The sequence below is a fragment of the Vipera berus genome, assembly GCF_964194415.1.
Source record: "Vipera berus genome assembly, chromosome: 2".
In the NCBI taxonomy this organism is placed as follows: Eukaryota; Metazoa; Chordata; class Lepidosauria; order Squamata; family Viperidae; genus Vipera; species Vipera berus.
In genome coordinates, this window is record NC_138203.1 from 290,338,615 (window position 1) to 290,348,973 (window position 10,359).

At 62.8% G+C, this 10,359-nt stretch overlaps 2 protein-coding genes across 2 annotated transcripts in view; both read left to right on the forward strand.

Annotated features, from left to right (window-relative positions):
• The window catches only part of SYNGAP1 (synaptic Ras GTPase activating protein 1), a gene marked incomplete at both ends in the record, with an annotated part of 34,265 nt that extends 28,492 nt beyond the window's left edge, over positions 1-5,773 (forward strand). Inside the window, 4 exons of the mRNA XM_081319745.1 lie at positions 2,877-3,050; positions 3,165-3,376; positions 3,706-3,793; positions 5,618-5,773. Of these exons, the coding sequence (XP_081175871.1) occupies positions 2,877-3,050; positions 3,165-3,376; positions 3,706-3,793; positions 5,618-5,773 (630 nt within the window). The remainder of the gene's footprint in view (positions 1-2,876; positions 3,051-3,164; positions 3,377-3,705; positions 3,794-5,617) is intronic.
• A 2,029-nt stretch (positions 5,774-7,802) lies between these two features.
• On the forward strand, positions 7,803-10,055 carry ZBTB9 (zinc finger and BTB domain containing 9). Its single transcript, XM_081319766.1, has one exon. It carries the CDS (start codon positions 7,980-7,982, stop codon positions 9,417-9,419), a length of 1,440 nt encoding a protein of 479 aa, XP_081175892.1. The 5' UTR covers positions 7,803-7,979; the 3' UTR covers positions 9,420-10,055.
• The last annotated feature ends 304 nt before the right edge of the window (positions 10,056-10,359 follow it).

A 10,359-nucleotide genomic window follows, 5' to 3' on the forward strand; every position in this document is an offset into this window, starting at 1 on the left:
AATAAATGATTGGAGCCTGGGAAATGGGGGCCGTGTCAGTCAACGGGTTTGCTGATTTAGCAGAATAACAGAGTCGGAAGGGACTTTGGAGGTTTTGTAGTCCAACCTCCTGCTCAACCAGGAGACTGTAGACCATTCTAGACAAGAGGTTGTTCTTAAAAGCCTCCGGAAATGGAGCCCCACAACTTCCGAAGGCAAGCTGGTTCATTTGTTTTTTTGTTCTCCCAACCAGGAAATTTTTCCTTAGTTCCAGGTTGCTTCTCTCCTTGATTAGTTTCCATCCGTTGCTTCTTGTCCTGCCTTCAGGTGCTTTGGAAAATAAGTTGATCCTCTCTTCGTGGTGGCCATTCAAATATTGGAAGACTGCTATCATGTCACCCCCGGTCCTTCTCTTCATTAGACTAGACCAAGGGTAAGGCAACCGTGGCTCTTTTATGACTTGTGGACTTCAACTCCCAGTCCATGAGTCATAAAAGAGCCACGGTTGCCTACCCCTGGACTAGACCATACCCAATTCCTGCAACTGTTCTTTGTATGTTTTACTCCAGGCCCCTAATCATCTTTGTTGCTCTTCTCTGCGCTTTTTCCAGAGAGTCAACATTTGTTTTTTATAGCGTGGTCTTACCAAGGCATTATAAAGTGGTATTAGCCCTTCACATGGTCTTGATTCTGTCCCCTATTAATGCAGCCTAGGATTGGACTGGCTTTTGTGGCTACTGCTGCACATGGCTGGCTCATATTTAAGGGATTGTCCACTAGGACTCCGAGATCCCTCTCACAGTTGCTGCTGGTTTGACCTAATTGCAGCTATACGTTTGTTTGTTTTTCTTGCCTAAGTGTAAAACCTTTACACTTCAGATACTTAGGCCCTGAGGCCGCAGCAGCACAAGGAAACAACAATCAGTGGCAATACTCAAGCATCGGCACCCTCATTAACAACTGAAAGCTACATATCACCAGGACCCATATATATACATCATGTAGAACAGCCTAGTGTACATATTCTGGAAAGAGCCCCAAAACTTGGAAGAATAAACCTTTGTCCCCATGATCTACTCAGACTGGATCTTGCAAAGCCTCTCTCTGTGCACGTGCACGTGCACGTGCACAGACACAGCCCGCACGAGGTGGGAGTAGCTGTCTTTCTGCAGAGTGTGGATGGAGAAGGAGAGGGCGTGTCCTCTTAAGAATTAACCACAATGTCGGTGTATCGGAGTCATGGAACCACCTCTACTGCACGCGATCACCACGACCGCTGGCGTTGGCACTGCCGAAGTGAGTGGTGATCCTTGTTCAGAGGACCTGGGAATCTCCAGGAAGCGTCCCCGGAGCCATTGTGACCAGAGGCACCCCTTCGAGGACTAGGCACCCAGTGTCCTGGGACAGGCATAGCTGCAGCCCACTCCTTCCAGAATGAAGGCCTGGACCATCCCAGAGGGCGACGCTCTGGTGCAGAGAAGCATTGGTTGTCAAGCAATAAGACCAGCAAACGGGAACAGCTTGAATTTTGGCAACAGCCTTCAATGCTAGTTGGGTAATCCAGAATTGGTCAACGCAGCCCTCCATTGCACTGTCTGCCTAGTGAAATCAAGTGGCCGTTTCTTGAGTTTCTTTCTCACCCTCCCCTTTAACCAGGAGTAGGGAACGTCCTTCCTGGGCCTGCACCTTGCCGGCAGGGCTTCTTCACACCCTCCCTCAGATTGTTGGGGGCAACAGGCTGACTCTGTAACTGCTCAGAGAGGGGTGTAAAGCACTGTGAAGCGGTGTATGTATGTATATGTGTGTGTGTGTGTCTGTTTGAAATGCTTATTGCTGTGACACCTGCCCTGCCCAAGAGCTCAGGGTCCCTGGGATGCGAGCCACGGAAGGAAGAACAAGGGATTGAGATGGACGCCCACTGCAAGCGTTGGTGCTTTCTTAGGCTGAGCTGGATGTCCGCATTCAGGCAAAAATGCTTGCAGTCCCTGCTCAGCAAAGGGACACAAGCTGAACTGCAGGAGGCCCAGCAGGAATCCTGACCCTCTCTTGGATCAGCAGCCCGGAAAAGAGCAGGAGCAGTGGAGGGTTGGCGAGGGAGGCTGGGACCCTTCGGGGGTGGGGCTGGAGCCCCGTCCTCTTAGTTCAGGCTGGGCAGCAGAGCCCCCCCCTCCCTGGGGATCTTCAAGCAAGGACTTGGAAGCCCCTGGGATTTTGCCGGCTAGCTACAGAAATCATTCAATCAAATCCCTGACGCAGCAGAGATGCAGAGGTGGCATTTTGGAATTTGGAAAAGGCGAGAGATTTTACTGCCTTCAACGTGGGGTGGGGGGAACACCAATAAACTTCTTGTGGGAGTATTTAGAGGAGAGGGGCTTACTTCGAGATCTCCTTGAGCAGACGATCTAGGTTGGAGGATGGCGGTCCCCCCACCCTCCCCTGCTCAAGAACAAGGTGGTGGCCTTAGGCAACCTGGGAAAACGGGGACCTTCTTTGGCAACCTGGGCTCACCAAGAGCACACACACCCCCTGCGCAGATCCTCCAGAAAAAGAAATCTGAGCAGGGCTTGGGGTCTGGGGTCCACTGGAAGAGAGGGAACTGCGGTGGTGGGGATCCCCGATCCAGATTGATCTTGTCACTGATAATGGTGAGGATGACAACGGCGGTCTAAATCTCTTGGGGTGTTGAACATTTTGCCTGGCTGCAGTTCCCGAGGATGGAAGGAGGGAATCTGAATAGCACGTTGGGGGAGGGGGAGGGAGCTGGAAAAACAAGGGGGCCCCCCTCTCACATCCTGGGGTTGGGCCCCCTGGCAAGGCGAGGGGGCTTTTGGGCACATAGCCGTTCAGGAGACTCGGGCTGAGCGTGGGCTGACTTCATCCCTCCTGCCCTGCCACAGCCCTCGCACACGCCCTCCACGCTGAACCCCATCCTGCCGGCCTCGGAGCGGACTGTGGCCTGGGTCTCCAACATGCCCCACCTCTCAGCGGACATAGAGAGCTCCCACATTGAGCGGGAGGAGTTCAAGCTGAAGGAGTACTCCAAGTCCATGGACGAGAGTCGGCTGGACCGCGTGAGCCTCCCGTCACAGGGCGCCCCTTGGGCTGGGGAGGGGGCAGGGCCGTGCCTGCTGTGAGGCACAGTGGGGTCCCTGCCTGAGGTTCCCCCCTCCCCTCCCCTGTTGCAGGTGAAGGAGTACGAGGAGGAGATCCACTCGCTGAAGGAGCGCCTGCACATGTCCAACCGGAAGCTGGAGGAGTACGAGAGGCGCCTGATGAGCCAGGAGGAGCAGACCAGCAAGATCCTGCAGCAGTACCAGCAGCGCCTGGAGCAGAGCGAGAAACGCCTCCGCCAGCAGCAGGTGGAGAAGGACTCCCAGATCAAGAGCATCATCGGCAGGTGAGCTGCAGGGCGGGGCCGCCACGGGGCCCGGGGAACCTCTGGGGGAGCGCCCGAGCCAGGGAGGGGGCGGTGACTCCCTTTGGCTTCCTCCTCCTCCTGCTTCTGTGGGGGGGCACTAGCAATGGGGGGGGAGGGAGGGCTCCTAGGCTGCCGGGGTGGGTGCGTGGGAAGGGGCGCTCCTCACCGGCGGGGCTCCAGCTGTGGTCTCTGGGGCCCCGCCGCTTTTGGGAGCCCCCGTTCCCGCAGCTGCTGGCGGCCCCGGCTCCCGCCGCCTGCCTGCCGGGTGGGGGGGCCCGGATTGACTCCAGTGAAGCTTGTCCCTGCAGGCTGATGCTAGTGGAGGAGGAGCTGCGCAGGGATCACTCGGCCGCCCTCGACACCTCCGAAGCGCGGAAGCGGCTGCTCGACGCTCAGGTGGAAATTACAATGTCATTGTCCTTTCCCATGTCTCCATCGACCATCCGCCGCCCCCCCTGTCCTCGTCTCTTCCCCCCCCCTCGCTTGCTCCCCTGGATGCGGCTGCTGCTCCTCTGTCCGTGGGGCCCCCTAGTGGTGGGATTGGAGCTCCCCGCCTCATCCCGTGCCCTGGCTCTCCCCTCCTGAGAGGGGTGTGGGTCAGCTGTGCAGAGGGGGTGGGTGGGGGGAGGAATAGGAGGGGGCGCCTGGAGACAGCAGCAAAGGGAGAGAAGTCGCCCCGGGTCTGGCTCAGATGGAAGGGGGGTGCAGGGCAGCTCCCCACTTGCCCCCTGGCCAGAACGCCATCCGGGCCCCTGGATGAACACGGGACGGCAAGGCCTCTGGCTGGGCAGAGGAGGGGGCTCCCTAGGCCCAGAGGAAGGGGTTGCGGCCCCCTCCCTGAGAAGCGCACCGGGTGCCTGTGGGTGGAGCGTGGGTCTCCATGGGTCTGGCAAGGTGTCCCACAGCAGCCCCCCCCGACCGCCTCCCTTTCCTGCGGTGCTGCGCCCCCCCTCCCCCCTCCCCCTCCTGATCCCCTGTGTTTTCTCCGTTTCATCCTAGCTGTTTACCAGGTAACTCTGTGTGGCCCTGATTTTGTCACTTGAGGGAGCAGGGGACCCCGCCATCCATGTGTAGCGACCAGGTGGGTCCTGCAGGCACTGCTTCCCCGCCCCCCCCAATACCCCGTATCTTCCCTTGGCTGGAACGCCTCCCCCTTGCCCCCCCCCCCGTTCCCTACTGGGGGTAGAAGGTGTTCAGAGGTTGCACCGAGTCAGGGGTCCTCTGTTGCGGTGCACAGCATGCACCTCCCTGCTGCTCTCCATCACACACACCCCTTTCCATCTCTCGTCTTGTCTGCCAAGAGCATGCCATGTTGGGGGTGGGGGGCTGGCAGGGGAAGCACAGGCACATGGGCCATCTGGACACTCACCTATATCTGTGCATGTGTGTGTGGGTGCAGGTGGGGGTGGGGGTGGGGGTGATGGGGGAGGGGCGCAGGAGGAACCTCCTCCTTGGAAAGGGGCCTGAGTACAGGGGGCCCGCAGCCTGTGGACCCGGAGAGGTTAGTGCCAGGGGTGTGTGTGGGGGAGGCTGCCTGGTGCCCCCCTGGTGAACGGGGGGAGCGAGGAGGGGGAAGGTCTCCCTTGGAGGGCTCTGGGATGCCTGGCTGCCCCCTCCCCTCCAAGGACAGTTGCAACAAGACCTGGCTGAGCCCTTCCCCCACAGGGCATACGTTGGGGTTCCCTCTACCTCACAGGGGGAAGCCCCATCTGACTACTCAACTGCCAGATTACTTGCTGCCTGGCCACCCCGGAAGGTTGGGGGTGCCACAGGGACCCTAATTTCAGCTGCCGGGAGAGCTCAGGTCCTGGGGGGGAGGGGTTGGCTAGGTTTTGGGAGGGGTCATGCTGGAGGAGGGAGGAGAGAATGTCTCTCCCTTGGGGGAGGCCTCTCTGTCCACAGCCCCCCCCACTAGTCCTGGGTGGGCCAGCAGCCCCCCCCTTCATTAGGGAAGGACCAGTGAGTCCGGGTTGGGGGTCCTGAAGGAGAAAGTCGGACCCTCCTGGGAAGACAGAAGCTCCGGAGCCCTCCTGCTCGGGGTGGGTGTGTGTGTGATCTTGATAGCCACGGATCCCTTAGGGAGGCTGCGGGGGGGGGGGGAGTTATGGGGAGCTGGGAGTGCAGGGAAGGGGAGTAAAGTCCCGCGGGGGCCTTGCGAGCGCCTGGGCCCCCTAACCGTAATAAATAAGGGGGCGCTCTCCCCTTCTCGCTCTCTTGCAGGAGAGGCAGCTTTCCGCCGTGGGTGCAGCAAACCTGCGTCTGAGCGGCGCTATGGTCCCGCCCTGGAACGGGATCCTACCCGGGCAACCGCCTCCGCTCCCGCGACTCCAGATCACGGAAAATGGAGAGTTTCGCAGCACCGCGTCTGAGCACTAGCGACGGCCCCCCGCCTCGTCCCGCCCCCCCACCAGCCAGCGGGCAGCCGTGGGGCGGTGGGTGGGGTGGGGGGCCAGTCTGGAATCGCACGCCGGGGGCCGGGGAAGGGTCCGGAGGCATTCAGGGTGTTTTATAGCAGGACAGAGACGACAATCTTAACCTTCCCCCCCCCCAGTGCCCGCGTGGGACCTCCCGTTCTTGGACAGAGCCGTGGACGGTGCCTCCCCTCTTTTCCCCCCGTACTTCTCAGGAGTGGCATCCCTCCCCCCCCCGACTCTCCCCCCCTCGCCCCCCCCCCCGGCAGCAATGACTCTTCTTCAGGCAGCAGCGGAAGGGGGGGTCTCCCGCCCTCCCCTCCGCCCCCAACCTCTGGGCCGATGGGGAAGGACGCGTGGCCTCGGGGGAGGGCAGGCTGGTCCCGGTTCCCCCCCCCCTTCGAGCGCTCTCCTCAGCCGGCCGCTGGGACGGTTGGGGGGGGTCCCTCCTGCACGGCCCCCTCCCCCTCACGCCTTCCCGGGTGCCACGACGGCGGGGCAGGGCCAGGGCGCCGGGGGGGGGGGGTTGGTTCGGTCCCTCCCCAAGAGCACCGCAAGGCCTGCCCCCTTCTCCCCCCTCCCTCCAAGTAATTGCGCCCCCTTCTCCGACCAAGGGCTTTGCCTCTCTGTACAGCATCTCTCACCGCCCCCCCCCCCCGCCAGGACTCCCTCGGGCTCTTTCTCTTCTTGGGGCGGGGGGGCGAGGCAGGGAGGGGGGAACTCCCTTCTTCCTTTCCTCCTCCCCCTCCTCCCGCCGCGACCCCCACCCCGCCCCCCGTTTCCCCGCCGCCCTCCCCCCCATCCAACTCTCAAAAGAAGCCATTATTTTCCGGAACTGCCCAGCTGCAGGGTGCTGCTCAGGGCGGGGATCGCGCCCCCCCCACCCCCCCCGCCGGAGAAAGCGACGGGAGGGGACCGACTCCCGACTCGACTCGTGTGGTGCTCGCTCGCGTCCGTCCGTCCGTCCGTCCGTCGTGCTCGTCCCGGGGCTGCCGCTGGGTGGAAGTGTTTGGCGCGCGCCGCTGCTTCGTCGTGGGTGTTTCTTTCTCGCTCTCCCGCTGCACCCCCGACCCCCCCCCTCCGTGTGCCCCCCCCGCCCTCCCCCGCCCCCACCTTTCTTTTCTCCCCCCCCTCCCCTCCCCTCCCCCGGACAATGACAGGGGCTCAGGCGAGCACCGTAGATATTTATACGTATTATGATGAATATGATGAATTATTATTACTCTTACGACGACGACGCAAAGTTTGTACATATGTGAATCCCCCCCACCCGCCCCCCCCACGGACTGCCCCCCTCCCTCCCTCCCCCCCTCCCGCCCCGGCTGTAATTACGCGGGATTTGTACTGTACATAGACGAGTGCGCGTCCGACCCCCCCCCTGTACAGAGACCCCTTCCCTCCCCCCCCGCGGAAGGGGGTCCAGGCCCCCTCCCTCCCTCCCCCCTCCCTCTCTCTCTCCAGCTCTCGGGGTTATTTTATGTCAAGATTTATTTATTTTTTCTCATTTTCCTTCCTGGAGTGTGTGGTGACAACAGAAGAAAATGTTTAATAAAAGCAGTTGGTCTTTTACGCCACGACTCTCGCTCGGGGAGGGGAGGGGGGGCGGCGGAGTCGTGTGGACGCAGCCGGCAACAGACCCGGGTCGGCCGGGGAGCGCGTGGCCGGCAGCTCCGCGTGGCCACGCCCACCCCACGCTCAGCCAATCAGGGGGAGGCCCGCCCCCTCCACTCTACCGTGCTGGGTCCTTATCGTGGGACTGGGGCGGGGAGGAGGGGGAAAAATAAAATAAAACACCGTTTCTGAGCGCACAGCCAATCGGCGAGCAGATGGACATCCGGGTCAGACCGCCAAGCACCGCCTCTCGGCCCCTGACCCTGGTGACGCGGTAAGGGGCGGGCAAAACCGTTCGATGCTCTCCTTCCCCCCCCCACACACACACACTTCTCTTCCCGGGCGCTCTCTTGATTGGTCTGGAAAGGAGGGGAGGTCGGGCAGCAGCCTCTTTCCGGATCCTCATTGGGCGAGGCGCTCGAGGGGGGCGGTGGCGGCGGCCCAAGAGTGGAAGCGGGGGCTGGGCTGGGGTTTTACACCCCGAGCCTGCTTCTCCTTCCTTGCGCACGCGCAGAGGAGGGCTCCGCTCCCGGGGGTGAGCGCGTGCAGAGCGCGCGGCCATGGAGCAGCCCGACGGGGCGCGCAGCGTGCAGATCGAGTTCCCGCACTACGCGGCGGGGCTGCTGGAGTCGCTGAACCGGCACCGGCTGGAGGGCAAGTTCTGCGACCTGGCCGTGCACGTGCAGGGCCGCGTCTTCCAGGCGCACAAGAGCGTCCTGGCCGCCGCCTCGCCCTACTTCCACGACAAGCTGCTGCTCCGCGACACGGGCCGCCTGGTGCTGCCGGCCGTCATCGCGCCCGAAGCCTTCGAGAACCTGCTGCAGCTCATCTACTCGGGCCGCCTCCGGCTGCTGCTCGACGCCCTGCCCGGACACCTGCTGGCGGCCAGCGGGCTGCAGATGTGGCAGGTGGTGGACCAGTGCTCGGCCGTCCTGCGGGAGCTGGAGGGGGCCGGCGGGCCGCTCTCCCGACGCCCCTGGGCCCCCCGCACGGCCGAGAGCGGCGGCGGCGCCTCCGGCCGCAACCCGGGCCTCCGGGAGGACGGAGGGGCCGCGAGGGGCTCCCGGGGACCCCGCCGGCACCGCCGCCCGCAGCTCGAGGAGCTGGGCCAGGAGGTGGTGAAGATCCGGGTCTCCCGGGAAGACGAGGAGGAGGAGGAGGAAGAGGAAGACGAGGAGGAAGCGCACCGGCAGGCCCAGATCTGCGGCGGCTCCGTGAAAGTGGTTTTGGACGAGGAGGAGGAGGAGGAGGAGGAGGAAGGCCACCGGGGCACAGACCGTCCCGGCCAGGGGTCCAGGGAGACGGGCCCTGCCTTCGCTTCGCCCCGCGAGGCCCCCAAAGTCTTCTACATCAAGCAGGAGCACTTTGACCCGGAGGAGGCCCCTTCCTCTGCGCTGGGGGGCAGCCCGGCCTCCTGTCGCTCGGAGGCCGGCTTCCTGAAATCTCTGGGCCGGCCCCCGGGCGCCTCGGAGGTGCCAGGCCTCTGCCAGGCGGAGGTGCAGGCCGGCGGGGAGCTCGGCTACCTCCTGCCCGGCGGGGGGGCCTCCTCGTCCACGGGCTCCCTGGCCGGGAAGCCCCAGCCCCTCCCCGCAGACTCCGTGGTGGCTTTCCCCGAGAGCTCGTGGAAGCCCGTGGACCTGCACGGCAACGAGATCCTGGCCCAGGCCGTGCACAGCCAGGTGGTACACGCGCCCGTCAAGCTGATGTCCGCGCCCGACGGGAAGAAGTTCGGCTGCCTGTGCGGGAAGCGCTTCGCCGTCAAGCCCAAGCGGGACCGGCACATCATGCTGACCTTCAGCCTGCGGCCCTTCGGCTGCTCCGTCTGCAACAAGAAGTTCAAGCTGAAGCACCACCTGACGGAGCACATGAAGACCCACGACGGCAACCTGCACGCCTGCGAGGACTGCGGGCGCAAGTTCCGCGTCCAGAGCTGCTTCCTGAAGCACAAGGAGCTCTGCAAGGGGCAGGGTTGGGCCACCGCCTGCTGGACCTACAAGTAGGGCTGGGGGGCGCATGGCAGGCTGGCCCTCTGCTTCCTCCTGAACTCCACCCAAGGCGGGGGGGGGCTGGGAGCAGGCCAGGTTGCCCGTCCCCTTGTGCTCTGTTGGTCTTCTGTGCGGACAGCAGCACCCCAACATCTGGAGTGCTCCCAGGCACACACACCACCCCCCAATGCGGTATGGATGCCGGAAGCAGGCTCCCCCTCCCCTCCTTTGCCGCTCTCATCCCAAAAGCGCATCTTCTGGGCGAGGAATTACTTGGAGACGCCAGGTGCATCGGTCAAGAGGCCAAATCTCCCAAGCGGCTTCGCTGCAGGACAGACCATCTTGCTGGGCGGAGCTGCCGAGTCCTCTAGCTGCAGCCTGACCTCCGGGGCCTGGAGGTCTTTCTTTTGGGTGGCTGAAAGAATGACCCGGAAGCGGGCTGGGGACCCTTGAGGGGGTCTTGCTTTAGTGGGCAAAGCCTGCACTGGGGAGTGGCATCCAGGAACAGCATTCAGCCGAGGACCGGGCTGGGTGGCGTCAGTGGATTGGTGGCTGGCTTGGAAGCCTTCCTCCAACGGTCCCTGATCCAATGGGGGAGGGGAGCGAAGGGGTGCCAGGAGGGGCCCCTCTGCCCTCCAGTCCTTTCGTGAAGGCAGGGGATGGAGAGGTGTGGGGGGGGGGCTGGGTGTGACAGCTCAGCCTGGAAGTCAGAAAGATTCCTGGAAGGAAATGAGCCGGGTGTAGCGATGATGCGGAATGGAGAATCAAGACGTCTAGGATGGTGGGGGCGAGGCCCAGGAACACTTGGGGAGATGATGGGGGTGGGATTGCTCAGGACATGATAGCCGGCTGGGTTTGGCGGCCGCAGAAACAGCAAAGGCCACTTCCGAGTGACAGTTTCCAAGTCACAAAGGATTCTTCTTACCCTCGATTTGGGCTTATGTGGACGGTTGTG

Excerpts from the sequence above, each read along its gene's own strand:
- ZBTB9 (XM_081319766.1), top strand. The coding sequence starts at position 7,980 with ATGGAGCAGCCCGACGGGGCGCGCAGCGTGCAGATCGAGTTCCCGCAC.